Raw genomic sequence first — 15,480 nt, forward strand, 5'->3', positions numbered from 1 at the left:
GATATAATTACTTATGTATTCATTATTAGAGCACATGTTTCCTGGCTTTAGTCTGATTTTACATTCTAGATCAGTAGATTGTCAAAATCTAGTCCCGAGACCAGAGCACCTTGCCAAGTTTGTTAAAAATGAGTATCCCAGATTTTTTAAAAAAATATATATTTTATTGATTTTTTACAGAGAGGAAGAGAAAGGGATAGAGAGTTAGAAACATCGATGAGAGAGAATCATCGATCAGCTGCCTCTTGCACACCCCCTACTGGAGATGTGCCCGCAACCAAGGTACATGCCCTTGATCAGAATCGAACCTGGGACCTCTCAGTCCACAGGCTGATGCTCTATCCACTGAGCCAACCGGTTTCGGCGAATTTCCCAGATCTTAATCTTAGACCTTCCACAGCGGGTCTAAGATTAATGTATAATATAAAGCTGCTGGAGAATCTAGTGTGTGAAAAGGTTAGGAATTTACTTTTGATTATTTTTTCTGTAGACTAAATAAATGGATGTCCTTTTCTCAACTGTTCAGATATTTACATGGTAAGATTAGGTCTACTAACATCAGTAGCCAGAATAATGTTTTTAGTCCTAATACTTGGCATATAAATGAGAAGAAATGAAAGCACGGGGCCACTTCCCTAAGATGAGAGGGACTGGATATAATTTAAAACAGCGGTCAGCAACCCGTGGTCCGAGACACTGGTGATCCATGAGGTCCAAAAGGTTGGCGACCCCTTATTTAAAAGATCCCTGTGTCTTAGCAGAGGAAATGCACAGGTGAGATGCTGGATGAAGAATTTTAAAAATTCATTAATGAGGGAAGAAGTCAGTATAGGGAAAGTAATTGGTGGTCACAGTGGTAATATACAGGGGCTAACATTTCTGGATGTAATACGGGTTTTATAAAAATTGAAGTAATAACCATTTTTAAAAATTGAGGTATAATTGACATAACAAGTTTCAGATGTACAATGTAATGATTCAATATCTGTATATTATAAAATGATTGTTGAATAAATCTAGTTAATAGCTGAAGTAATAACCATTTTACATTTTTAAAAAAAAAGTCATATGTTCTGTATTTTACTTACTGCCTATTTGATTTTTATTAACAGTGTTTTGAGAGGGTTACTTTATTCACATTTTAATGGTTTTAGAGCCGACAGCAACAATTTAATCAGATTTCTACTATAGCATGGTTTTATACAGAAATAGCTTTTGTCTAACAAAAAAATCAGTTTAGCAACTTTTTACTCAGTTTTTTTTTTTTTTTTTTTTTTTTTTAATGTAATGGCTTGATACTCTATTTAAAAGCAGTGGTACAAATTTTTTTTGTAAAGGACCTTTTTCCAGGTCAAGAGGCAAAATGGAGAATACTACAGTATGAGAGAAAACAAATTTTTGGAATATTTTTTAAATGATGGAGTTAAAACTACAATAATTGGGTATACTATTTTTTCATATATATTTACAAGTGATAGGAATAGAATTCCTTTTTAGGGATGACATTTACTTCTTTGGCATTCACACAATTTCCTTTTGGCAGAATCAACTACAAATGTTCATCTGTTAATACTGATATATAATGAGGCTTTACTTATTTCACTCAAATATAGTCCTTTGGCATCACAGAGGATTGGTTTTAGGACCCTCTGTGGATACCAAAATTCATAGATGCTCAAGTCACTTATATAATGTGGCATACTATTTGCAAATAACCTATATTTACATATAGGGTATGCCTGAACATCACCTCATTCACATTGATTGATCATAGTTCTTGGTGCATGACAAATTTAAGTTTTGCTTTGAGGAAATTTTGGGGAACCCCCCCGAATATTTTCGATTTGTGGTTGGTTTAATCTGCAGATTCAAAACCCTCAAATACAGAAGCCTAACTACATTCCAGAAGCATATTATTTGAACAGCATATTCATCAGTTAGAAATCATTTATAGGATTTTTCTTTGCTTTTAGCATGTCATGAAGATTACTCACTTCTAATCAAAGGTTAGGTGTGCTAGTCCTCAATTACAGGTAAATGAATTTTGAAATGGTGGAAGTATTCTTTGCACTTATTCTGAGGTCCCCAAAAAATGCTGCTGGAGCACATTAACAAATTTAATTGTCACTGCCACTCTATGAAGTAGATAGTATTTACCTCATTTTTACAGGTGGGGAAACTAAAATATGAAGAAGCCAAATAATTTGGCCAGGGTTACATAATTAGCTTAGACTTGTATATTGGTAATCTTACTCTAGACATGACCCTTAGTCACTGTGTTCTCTGATCTCTGAAATGTTAAATGTATCTGCCATTTTGATCAATGAGTGCCAGTACTCGGTGAAAATGGAATGGAGTCCCATCTATCATTTTGTTGGTGGGAAAGCTTCCTTCTTACTAATTGTGAGCATATTGAGTGCTCAATATGATTCTAGTTAAGTGATCCTGGTGGAACCGAACAGTTGGCTCAGACTTCTTCACTTTATGGGATTTTTCAATAGTAATTTTGACCATAACTAACTTTTACTTAAATGAACTATGGAACTTAACCTTTCCATTAGATGTGATTCTACAGTGAAGGCAACCGAAATGTTTAAAATCCATAACTCATCCTTTATTGGTATATATTTAGCATGTAGTATTGGAGATCTTAGTTTTAAAATTCTTTATTAGTTCAATTGTTAAGTAATACGTCTTCTCAACAGTAATTGCTAAAATGCACAGTGTATATGATATTGTTTTAAAAATTTTACTTTTGTCTACATATCTTTTCCTTGATACAATGTGATCTGTTTTATTAAACTTTCAGCTAGTATGTTCAACACACCAGGAATGCAGAGCTTGTTGCAGCAAATAACTGAAAACCCACAGCTTATGCAAAACATGTTGTCTGCCCCTTACATGAGAAGCATGATGCAGTCACTAAGCCAGAATCCTGACCTTGCTGCACAGGTGAGTTTATAATTGTATTGAAAAGGACTGTGCAGTGTGAATTGAAATAGCCTGGTCAAATAATTGTGATTTTTTTTGTGTGTTGTGTGCTACCTTAACACACTAGAAAAGTAGGTAAAGTGCATCTACTTTTTTGGATAGTCTTTTGCAGCTTCACCTTGGCGACTCACTGACTAGAAGTGCAAGTTTACTATCTATCTATCTATCTATCTATCTATCTTTATGTTGATTTAGGAAAAGAATACAAAAGTTTTGGATTGCTTCCTTTTGTGAAATGTTAAGTCTTGAAAGTAGTTAAGAACAGTGTTAATACACTTGAAATACTTTTATTTATTAGATCACATAGATTATGAGTAATGATTATTTTCAGTGGCTGTTATAAAATAGCTTTAAACTGTTTATTAAAGGCAGAGAGATTTGTGGGAATGGTGTTGTCATTCTTTCCATTATGAATCTCTTCCTTTCCCCTCCACTCCCCCAACAACACCAAGTTTGTATACTTGGTCCTTTATTCATTTTTTTAACTTGTTACTAAAGAGGCCATAATGAAAAAAGTTAGTGGATCTCCACCCTAGTTGAATATTTAGGATCACCTTGGGAACATCCCATCCTGAGAAATTTTGGTATAACCTGCATTGGATCTTTTTGTTTAACCATTATATTCCCTAGATGATTCTGATGTACCCCTAGATTAAGAACTTGGAAAATTTTGAGACTATTAAACAAGACTTGATCACCTGTAGATTATATTTCCTATTTTTTAAAAACAGCCTTGTAGAATAGTGGAAATTTGAAATAGTTTTCTTTATAGTTTATTTCCATTTCTAAAACTGGAAGCTTTAAAGATAATTACTTTCATCATCATGTCAAATGAAGAGGTTTTTATTTCCTAAAGTCTGCAGTCTTAATTGATTCAAGTATATAGTAGATATCTTTGAGCTATAATCTTTAGCAATAACTTCTGCCCTCTTTAAATTTGTGGAATTAGAAATAGAGAACATGGGATGAATTTTTATATACTCCTAATTTTGTATAATGTAGGTATATTTTATAAAGTATTGTTTTATTCATATGCAAATTGCCAAACTGAATATATAAGTATTAAATGCCACACTTTACTGTAATTTTGCACTTAAAAAAAGTGGAATTATGTATGTAAAATGATACTGTTTGTGTTTTTAAATGTATATTTGATTAATAATTAACATTGAATATACATTTTGCTTTAAAATTTTAACTTTAACAGGCACATTCCCAGCTATTTGTACTAATAATTCTACATTTATAAAATGACTTGAGCACTTTCCTCTACTGTATTTTTACTTAAAAGCAAAATGTTGACAAAGACAAAAGATATGGATGTCTTTTATAATAGATAATTTAGGAACATTTATCATATACTCTGGTTATTAAAGTTTGTACTTCCCTATTCTAATTTTGATTTTTAGATATTTTTTAAAAGTCAGAGTATAAAAAATATATAAACATGTAAGTTAGGAGAAAATATCAAATGAGATATGATTTTCTGAGAAAGAATAAGTTTAAGGTGATATGCTTTTTCCAATAACATGAAATTCTGGAAGATAAATATGATAACTTCATTAATCCTCCTATCTAATAAAAGAGAAACATGCAAATTGACCTTACCTCTGCTGTGCCTACAAGCCAATCAGGAGCGAGTATGCAAATTAACTCAACAAATATGGCAGCGCCATGGAGCTGGAGCAAGCGGGTGGCTTGGGTTGCCCTCAACGATGGAAGAAATCAAGCTTCCCACTGGCCCTGCCCAGCCCTGGCCTCTGCTAAAGTCTACAAAGTTTCAATTATAGAAGATATATAAATCCCAAATACCATGTCTTCCACTTGGGTTGCTATGGGGTGTGGCTGGCCTGCAAACCACCACAAGCCCCTTGCCCAGGCCGCCCCACACCGAAGGGAATGCCCACCCTGATCCGAGACACCCTTAAGGGCAAACCAGCCAGCCCCCACGTGTGCAGCAGGTCTCTGTCCTAATAAAAGAGTAATATGCAAATTGATCATCACTCCAGCACACAAGATGGCTGCCCACCATGTGGGCATAAGATGGCTGCCATAAGATGGCCAGCAGGGGAGGGCAGTTGGGGGTGGCCAGGCCTGCAGGGGAGGGCAGTTAGGGTGATCAGGCCTGCAGCAGAGGGCAACTAGGGAAAATCAGGCTGGCAGAGGAGCAGTTGGGCATTAATCAAGCTGGCAGGGGAGTGCTTAGGGGATGATCAGGCTGGCAGGCAGAGGCAGTTTTTGGCAATCAGGAAGGCAGGCAGGCTAGCAGTTGGGAGCCAGCAGTCCTGGATTGTTAGAGGGACATCCAATTGCTCCGTTAAGCCTGATCCCATTGGTATCTGGCCTAAACAGGCAGTCGGACATCCCTTGAGGGGCCCCAGATTGGAGAGAGGTGCCAGCTGGACTGAGGGATACCTTCCCACCCCTGTGCCCGAATTTCATGCACTGAGCCTCTAGTATGTTTATAATTAAGTATTTGACTGGAGCCAATAAAGAAACAGGTTTGTTGATCTTTAACAAGAATTACTTTATTTACTATGAATTTATTGGTCACTTTGAAATAAATTTTACTTATCCATAAAATATCAACTTCTTCCTGTTTTTTATATTATATATATATTTTAGAGAGTTTTAAAAAAATATATTTTTATTAATTTTAGAGCAGAAAAGAGGGAGAGAGGGAGGGAGAAGAAAGAGAGACAGAGAGATAGAGAAACATCAATGATGAGAGACATTCATTGATTGGCTGCATCTTGCACGCCCCCTACTGAGGATCGAACCCACAACCTGGGCATGTGCCCTTGACCAGAATCGAACCCAGGACCCTTCAGTTTGCAGGCCAATGCTATATCTACTCAGCCATACCTGCTAGAGCATGTTTTATATACTTTTTAAAAAAATTACCTAATCCACTTTGCAACAATAGATTAGCTAAAGGAGGAAGAGAGGAATTCTCTCTACTTCCAACATTTACATACCGTATAATTATTTCAAATATGAGTGAGTAGTTGAGGGCAAGGATCATTTCCACTTTAGGCCAGTAACTAGACTAACTAAATGTATATTTAGATATTTAAATTACAGTAAGTTAATTTTAGTTGATTCTTCACTCTGAGGGAAAACTGATACAAAAGTTGTCTTTTTAAAATTATGAGAGTTTAGTTGTTTCTGGTTATTCTGATTATGTATTATAATTTTCAGGTATGTAGCATCATGTAGCATCATGTTAATATTGACCCTGACTTTATAATTTTAATACCTATTTGAAGGTTAGGCAACATGATACTTTTCTCTGGTAATGGTGAGGTGAAATTCAGAGGCTAATCTTGGTGTTCTCAAATGGATTTACATCTTTCAGGTCTTAAAGTATTTTAATACTTTCCTCACAGATCTGTTGATGCTAGTCCTGGGCTCATTTTCACCTAACAGCCCCTTTTCTCTGGCAAGGTAGTTGCTGTTCTGTGCTGTTATTTTTCTGGATCTGATATCAGCTGTTTTATAATAGGCAAGTGGATATAGTGGTTCCAGATCTGGATTTTTCTCTGTGCTTGCCACTTGTGTGTTGAGGTATCTAAGCAAGCCAAGTATAGTTTCCTGTATTGTTTATTCTGTCAGTGTAGCAGAAAATGTATCCTTATGAATGCCAGATACTCCCATTTTTCTTTCAAGAGCAGATATTCATCTTTGCTCAAAGAACAGCTTACGAATGATTGCTTTTAATTTTTAGGATATTGCATGTCATTATCATTATCATCAATCTCATTGAGAGAGAAGATGCCTTTTGTTTTTTCCTGAAGATCATTCTTGTGGACAGTATCTTCCCTTCCTTTTTTATTCATGTTCTACCTTCCCCTTTTTAAGTGCCAAGTTAGGCACTTGGGGGAAGACAGACTATTAAACAAGGTACATTACTTGTTTCAATTATTTCCAGTTAAAATTGTTTGAACACTTGCCCCATAGATGATGCTGAATAATCCCCTATTTGCTGGAAATCCTCAGCTTCAAGAACAAATGAGACAACAGCTCCCAACTTTCCTCCAACAAGTGAGTAAGAAAAGATGCTAGCTATCTTCAGTAATGGTTTGCTTGAAAAAGTTTGTCGATAAACTTTTTTTTTGCTCTTTGGTTGATAGCAAAACAGAATAAAGTCTGATAATGCTATCATTTCAAAGAGAATTCAGCTTGATCTTACCCAAGCCCCATTTTATTGCTGATACTTTGTTTTTTGCTTGTATTTCTTTTTTTTAAAAAAAATATATTTTTAAAGTTTATTTCAGAGAGGAGGGGAGAGGGCAAGATAGAAACATTAATGATGAGAGAGAATCATCGATCGGCTGCCTTCTGCACGTCCCCTCCTGGGGACCCAGTCCGCAACCCCGGCATGTGCCCCTGACCGGAATCGAACTCGGAACCCTTCCGTCTGCAGGCCAGCTGTGCCAAACCAGCTAGTCTGCTTGATTTCTTAAACAAATTCTGAGGAAAGGACCATTTTGTTTTTGCTTTTGAGAATTTAGGATTTTGAATGCTTTGTTTATGCATTAACCATTTTCTTTCACTATACTAACTTTGAAGTGCTTCATTATGTCATGTTATACATTAACTATTCTTTAGTAATTGGAAAGAGCTACCATATCCTATTTTGCAGGTTTGTTTTCTTTGTAAAGTTTTAATTCCTCCAAATTAATAGAATGCCTGTTATTCAAGAGGTAAATCTCATTTCCCCAAACTCGGAATTAGCAGGATTAAAATTGTCATTGTTGTCATATAAGGAAGATTTTTTATTATTGAAACGTATTTGAGATTGCCATGGTATTTTATTACTTACAAAGATAGAAAAGAAGTCAGTCTTGGTGTTATGAAGTTATTTAGTCTTTGCAGTTCTCTGCTGTTAAATATTATGTAAATGATTCTCAGGGATGTAAAACCTTATCCAAGATTCGTTAATGCTCTTGATCTGTTGTAATGGATGCAAGCCTATCTATGTTGGTTAGTCAGGTGGTGTATATTTGGAAGTAGTGAAGCTGAACTCAGGACTTATGTGTTAACTTCAAATTTGGAACTTGTTTTAGAGTGTAGTTTACTGGAAAATTGTTACATCAGCAACAGGTAACACTTGGTCTGGAGGAATATGTGGTTTTCACCATATTACCATGTTATGTTAGTTGTCTCTTAGAAATAAAATTTTCATCTGTTGTAGAAAGAGAACAGATGTGGCTTCCAGAGGAGCTCCTAATTGTCTTTTATTATGAAAAATTAGTTTTCATGATGGATTTGGGAAGAGATCTAGTAAAAATGTGCACACAAGGTTTGCTATCAGAGAGGAAGGTGCTTGTATTTATTTTAGGAAAGAAATTATGGATTACCAATGTCTTAACAATATGGTTTCTTTTCTCCAAAAACATAGTGAAGAAAACGTTTAAATTTTACCTTCACTGATTGTAATCCCTCAATAACCACTGGTTTTCTTTATTTTTTAGATGCAGAATCCTGATACGTTATCGGCAATGTCAAACCCTAGAGCAATGCAGGCTTTATTGCAGATTCAGCAGGGTTTGCAGACATTAGCAACGGAAGCACCCGGCCTCATCCCAGGGTAGGCTTATTTGGGAAAGATCACAAAAGTGTATATTACTTTCTCTCTTGGAGAATATTAGGCTTAATATCATTTTGCCTTTTTTTGTTGTTGAGATAGTTTTTTATTTTTTTAATACAATTTGTAGTGATTTTTTTAGAGAAAAAAAGTCAATGTGAGGGAGAAACAGTGATTGGCTGCCTCCTACTGGGGATCGAGCCCCAAATCCTGGCATACGCCCTGGCTGGGTGTCAAACTTCAGATCCTTTGGTGCATGGAACAATGCTCAAACAACTCAGCCATACAGGCCAGGACTGCTGAGATTATTTTCAAGACAGAGCTTTCAAAGTTAAAAAAAAGCTCTTATTTAGAGAGTACAACTTGGCTACTATTATGTTAAAATGTGACTGATTTATTACCAACTGCCCTGGTCTGGCCTCTTGTATGAAATAGACATATATGTCCTATATGTCCAGGAATATAGGTTTACTACCAATTTGTGCTTTCCCTAGCCTTACTCCTGGCCTGGGGACATTAGGAAGCACTGGAGGCTCTTCAGGAACCAATGGCTCTAGCTCTGCCCCTAGTGAAAACCCAAGACCCACGGAAGGAACCACGGAACCTGGACACCCGCAGTTTATCCAACAAATGCTGCAGGCTCTTGCTGCAGTAAATCCTCAGGTAGTGATTTTTTTTGCTGACACTTTACATTCCTTAATGTTAGAAATCCCCTTCCCCTCTCAAAAGAAAATGGAAAGAAAGTGGCAGTCTTTTAGGGTTCAGATTATAACCTGAAGTACAATCTTAAGAATATATATTCTAAAGCAGGCCTTTCAAAAATTGTTAACATTGATACTATATTAGACACTAAAAAAAACATTTTAGTTGTAGAGAAGAAATATTAAAACTTTGTCTTATTTTTTAGAAGATGTCTTTAAAAATGCATTCTTTTTTTTTTTGTAATCCCTATTTGAAAATTATTTAAATATATTAATTTTATAAAAGTTAGAGTGGAATAAGGAACGTGGTTATCCCAAATAATTTCTTGAACAACTATAATCTATCTAGTTTTTGTATTTTGATTTAAAATAAATCCTCCTAGTCAAGATGGCAGCATAGGTGAACATGGTACTCACTACCTTCCACTACCACATCAAAATCACAGTTAAAATACAGAATAATCATCATACAGAACCACCTGAAATCTAGCTGAGAGAAGTACTACAACTACGGAATTAAAGAAGAAGCCCATGAAGACTGCTGGGAGAGGTAGCCACCTGGAGCAGAATCACAGCACTGGCTGGTCCCATACCCACGTGTAGTTTAAAATCAGGAGGGATATCTTGGCACAGCTGCTCTTCCACTGTAGTAGCAGCTACAGCTCAGGTCCTCCCAAGTGATGGCCTGAGGCTCAACCCCTCTGAGTGACACCAACATAAATCAAGGCTCAACTACAATAGGACAGTGCACAGAGCTCAGATGGACACACCTAAAGTGCCCAGCTAAGAAGACTGCAGAGGCCGAGCCATTGTGCCTTATAGGGCACCACTACCCAAGGCAACTCTATCAAGTGTGGCAGACATAGCATATCTAATACATAGAAACAAACACAGGGAAGCAACCAAAATGCAGAGACAAAGAACAGAAGAAATCTCCTGAAAAAGAACTAAATGATGGAAGCAAGAAAACTATTAGGTACAGAGTTCAAAACACTGGTTATAAGATGCTCAAGGAACTTTCTGAGAAATTTAAGGAACTTAGAACAACAATGTAAAAAAAGGATCAGTTAGGAATGAAGGATACACTAAAATAAAAAATAATTTACAGAGGATCAACAGTAGAGTAAGCCTACTGAGAATCAAAATTAAGAATTTGGAACATAAGGAAACAACATTCAATCAGAACAGAAAAAAGAAAATGTAAGGAGCCCCTGGGATAACTTCAAGCATATCAACATTTGTATCAAGGGGTGCTGGAAGAAGAGCAGGATTAGGAAATTGAAAAAGTAATGACAGAAAACTTCCCTTACCTGGTGAAAGAAATAGACATACAAATTCCAGGAAGCATAGAGTTCTAAACAAGATGAACCCAAAGAGGTTCACCCTAAGACACATCATAATTAAAATGCCAAAGGTTAAAGACAAAGAGAAAATATTAAAAGCAGCAATAGAAAAGGAGTTAGTTACCTACAAGAGGGTGCCCATACGTCAGTAGATTTCTCAACAGAAACTTTGCAGGCCAGAAAGAAATGGCAAGATATATTCAAAGTGATGAAAAGCAAGGACCTACAACCGAGATTACTCTACCCAGCTAAACTGTCATTTAGAATGGAAGGTCGGTCAGAGTTTCCTGGACAAGGATAAGCTAAAGGGGTTCAAACTAGTATTACATGAAATGTTAAAGGGTCTTCTTAAAGAAGAGATTAAAAAGTGTGAACAATAAAATGACAAATATCAACAGTTGAATCTAAAAATTAACATAAATGAACAAGCAAAACAGAAACATATATATATATAGAAAGAGGACATTTTGACAGATGGGAAGGGGGATGAGTGAAAAGGTAAAGGGATTGAGAATACAAACTAGTTATAGTGTAGTCATAGGGGTGTAAAGTACAGCATAGGGAATAACTATATATGGTGTTAGATGGGTGTGAGATTTTCCAGAATGATCATTTTTTTTATTATGTCTGATCACTGGAGTGTACACCTGAAACTAATATTGTATGTCCACTGCAATTGAAAAAATTTAAAAAAATTAAAAAGCATCCTACCTCACTACCATGTTTCCCCGAAAATAAGACATCCTCCAAAAATAAGACCTAGCGCATAGAAAGATAAGACATCCCCTGAAAATAAGACCTAGCGCAACTTTGGGAGAAAAAATTAATATAAGACACTGTCTTATTTTTGGGAAAACGGTACTACCTCCTCTAGTAAGTTGATGTTACATGAATATACCTCACAAATATGGCTAAAAAATTTGGGCTTGTAAAATGTTCTTGTATATGGAAGTATTTATTGGCTTAACAAAGATGATTATAGTTCAAATCTGGCATGGTAGGTTGCCTCCAAACTTCTGCCTGGCAAAAATATAGCATGCTTTCTGATTTTCAAGTTTTATTAAATACAATAAACTTGGCAGGGTTTTATCTAACACAAGAATTTGTATCCTCAGTATCTTGCATAGCTCTGGCTCAGTAAAAATTCATGAACTTAATAAGAAAAAAGGTTTTAGCTGTTGGAGAGAGTTATTATATAAGTTGAATAATCTATAGGCTTCCCCATTATCAGGTTGGCCAGGGTTGATTAATCATTTATGTATTTTTGTCTTAACCTCATTTCTGAAGAAAGATATGACACAGCTGAATTGTCAGAAATATAATCTATGGGCCTGAAACTGGAACTCTTTTCTGAAGACTTTGGCTAGTACAGAAATAAGCTCATTAGGATTTTAGAATTTTATATAGAAGGACATGGCTTTTATAATTACCCAGTTGGCCGAAGCCGGTTTGGCTCAGTGGTAGAGCATCGGTCTGCGGACTGAAGGGTCCCAGGTTCGATTCCGGTCAAGGGCATGTACCTTGGTTGCGGGCACATCCCTGGTAGGGGTTGTGCAAGAGGCAGCTGGGCGATGTTTCTCTCTCATCGACGTTTCTAGCTCTCTATCTCTCTCCCTTTCTCTCTGTTAAAAATCAATAAAATATATTTTAAAAAATAATAATAATTACCCAGTTGGTCAATAGCTACAAAATAAGTAATCTAATTCTATACTACTTGCATATTAGATTTCTATTTATGAGCTTCTTAAATATATGTAAAATAATGGTTGAGGTTTATTTAAAAAATTTTATGTATGTGATCTATTTTACATGATTGTTTAGGTATAAATTAGCAAAATAAAGTGCTAGTGGTCTTTTAAATATGTTGAACATGTTTCAAGAGAGCCCAGTGCTTTTGCAGCTCAGGCTTTTGGTTAATTTTTTTTTCCTTGACAGCTACAGAGTCCAGAAGTCAGATTTCAGCAACAACTGGAACAACTCAGTGCAATGGGGTTTTTGAACCGTGAAGCAAACTTGCAAGCTCTGATAGCAACAGGAGGCGATATCAATGCAGCTATTGAAAGATTACTGGGCTCCCAGCCATCATAGCAGCATTTCTGTATCTTGAAAAAAATGTAATTTATTTTTGATAACGGCTCTTAAATCTTTAAAATACTTGCTTTATTTCATTTTGACTTTTGAAATTCTGTGCTGTTATAAAAAAACCCAATATGATGCATTTTAAGGTGGAGTACAGTAAGATAATGTGGGTTTCTCTGTGTGTTTTTTTTTTCCTTGTGGAACAATGGGAATCAATGCTTTTTCATTTAAGGCTACTGCATGCATCAAACACTTCTGCATTTATTGTAATTTAAAAACAAACAAACATCACCTTTTGTAGTGGGTGAACAGATTTTTGTCCTGCATCTGTCCAATTTATTTGCTTTTTAAACATTAGCCTATGGTAGTAATTTATGTAGAATAAAAGCATTAAAAGAAGCAAATCATTTGCACTCTATAATTTGTGGTTACAATATTGCTTATTGTGACTTTGGCATGTATTTTTGCAAACAAAATGCTGTAAGATTTACACTACTGAGTTTTACTTTATTTGTATACAATATATTATGCACATTTGGGAATGCATTTCTAGAAACATACAGCAGTAGATTGATTACCTTGAGCAAAAACACTTATAACTAAAAAAGTTAAGATAAGGAAATACTTTCAAGTTAAGTATTTTCTAATTGTGTAGAATCTTACAGCATCTTTGAAAAACATCTTTCAGCAAAAGTGCCAGTTAGGTTTGTTGACTTACTTAGTAGAAAAGCTGATTCTGGTTATCTCTTTAAAGACATTTAATTGTACAGACAACATAATGTAACATTGTCTCAACATTCACTGATTAATTGTAAATTACCTTCATTTTTGTGCAGACTGAAGGAGCACTGTAATAATAACTCAAAAGTGCATTTGCCTACGACTTTTCAGCTTCTCCCATAGATAGTTTAACAGGCATTACAGTTTGTAATTGAAATGTTGCTTTCACTGAAAGTGTCTTGATGTTTCAATTATTTTTAATCGCCATATAAAAATAGATCTATCTTTTGGGTTTATCAGATTTCTCATGCACAGGCAATACATGAATTTAAAATGATTTGTGAGCTACTTGTTTCTGAAGTGTTTCGGTAGTTTATTAAGAAATAGGTAAATATTGTGCTTTTCAGAGCCTCAGAGAGAGGGGAACTTGGGGGAGGGGGTGGGATCTATCCTGGAGTGGGCCAGCCTAAATAATACTGGTAACCAAGGTTCTGTTAGGATTTCTGTGCATATAATGTAGTAAACAGGTATCATTCAGGGGTGATAAACAAGAGCCGTTTTAACAATGTTGAGTACATTTGGCTGTTCTACAGCCTTTTTCTTTCCTCCTCAGAGAAGTTCTGTTTGCCTAACTCTCAAATTGTTGGTGTGGTACATTCCTTTAGGACCAATTAAACATAACTTTGGGTCAGTAATATATTTGGCTGACTCTGGTTCAGTATTCTCTTAGGTCATTATAGTCTCATGTACAGGAAATTAAAATGTTAAAGTTACCTAAAATGAGTTCAGACCAATAAAATCAAAGGAAATACGAGTTGAATTGCATTACTTCTGTAAGTTGCTTGCTTTAAAAAAGGGTCAAGAGGTCAGGTTGCCCACCAGCCATGCACTGTGCTGACACTTTCCCCAGGAGCAAAACTTGTATGAAGGTCAAGGTGGGAGGCATGGCCAGAGGAAGTTGTTTAGGATTACTCATGTGTCTTTGCTCTCTCTGCCTTATGCCTCAGTCTGGTTTAAAAACTTGTACTGGCAAATGGTGGTATACAGAGTGGGATAGTGTCATAACCAGTTTGACAGTTATTAATCATAAAATAATAAATCTCTAGCTTTTACACTTGGTTTGTCTTGCCTCTTTTGTAGAAAAAAAATGTCTTTTCTTTCTTTGACTATGTATTTTAAAGACTTGATTTACCTCAGATTTTATAATGTTTTAGATCATTCTTTATTAATTTTTAAAGTTTCTTTAGTTAAAACATGTCCATATACTGTACTGGAATGTTAGGTGACCTGGACGCTGCTGCTTTTTTTGGTACCCGGTTATTGACTGAGTAAAGGCATCATGATTTCTTTGTTATAAAAATGGCGATGGGGCCTATGTGGACTGGTGATCTCTCCAGTACCTTTTAGCTGCTGCAGTGATATGATTTTGCTTGTTTCTTTGGTGGTTGTTAATCCTCCCTGAGGATATTTTTTCCATTAATTTTTTTTTTTTTTTTGAGTGGAAGGGAGGGGGTTAAGACAGAGAGAAACACCAATGTGAGAGAGAGACATGAATTGATTGCCTCCCACATAAAGGCTTAAAGCATTAAAAAAAAAAACACACCTTAAAATACTGTAGGCTTCAGTTGTTCTCATATTGGATTATTACAAATTAAATGAAGAATGGAGTGGTGAGCCTAGCTGGTGTGGCTCCATGGATGAGCGTCAACCTATGCACAGGAGGTCATGGCTCGATTCCTGGTCAGGGCACATGCCTGATTGTGGTCTTGGTCCACAGTGCGGAACATGCTGGAAATAGCCAATAAATTATTTTCTCTTATCATGGATGTTTCTTTCTCTCCTCTCTTCCTCTCTGAAATCAATAAAAATATATGAAAAAAGAGAGAATGGAGTGATGAAAATAACATTTCAGGATTTTATTTCCCAATTGGAATATTTGTGTTAATCTTCAGCTGGCCTGTTTTCAGAATTAGTGTTTGACTTGGCTTAAATATAGTAATAAGAGGGATCTTTTTTTTTTTTTTTAATATATTTTTATTGATTTTTTACAGAGAGG

At 35.7% G+C, this 15,480-nt stretch overlaps 1 protein-coding gene and 1 long non-coding RNA gene across 5 annotated transcripts in view; both read left to right on the top strand.

Moving 5' to 3' along the window:
* UBQLN1 (ubiquilin 1) overlaps positions 1 to 14,536 on the top strand; it is a 38,745-nt gene extending 24,209 nt beyond the window's left edge. Inside the window, exons 7-11 of one of the 4 annotated variants that reach the window (XM_036433679.2) lie at positions 2,810 to 2,952; positions 6,952 to 7,035; positions 8,469 to 8,584; positions 9,076 to 9,244; positions 12,561 to 14,536. In XM_036433679.2, the coding sequence (XP_036289572.1) occupies positions 2,810 to 2,952; positions 6,952 to 7,035; positions 8,469 to 8,584; positions 9,076 to 9,244; positions 12,561 to 12,713 (665 nt within the window). In that variant the 3' untranslated portion in view covers positions 12,714 to 14,536. The remainder of the gene's footprint in view (positions 1 to 2,809; positions 2,953 to 6,951; positions 7,036 to 8,468; positions 8,585 to 9,075; positions 9,245 to 12,560) is intronic. The other 3 variants (XM_045580089.1, XM_036433680.2, XM_045580090.1) reach the window with 3 other exon arrangements.
* LOC118716449 lies at positions 9,251 to 10,702 on the top strand. The gene is made up of 2 exons (XR_004987154.2): positions 9,251 to 9,682; positions 9,729 to 10,702. It is a non-coding gene; the product is annotated as an uncharacterized LOC118716449 (long non-coding RNA).
* Positions 14,537 to 15,480: the final 944 nt, after the last annotated feature.

Source organism: Pipistrellus kuhlii, unplaced genomic scaffold (genome assembly GCF_014108245.1).
Source record: "Pipistrellus kuhlii isolate mPipKuh1 unplaced genomic scaffold, mPipKuh1.p scaffold_m20_p_12, whole genome shotgun sequence".
NCBI lineage: Eukaryota > Metazoa > Chordata > Mammalia > Chiroptera > Vespertilionidae > Pipistrellus > Pipistrellus kuhlii.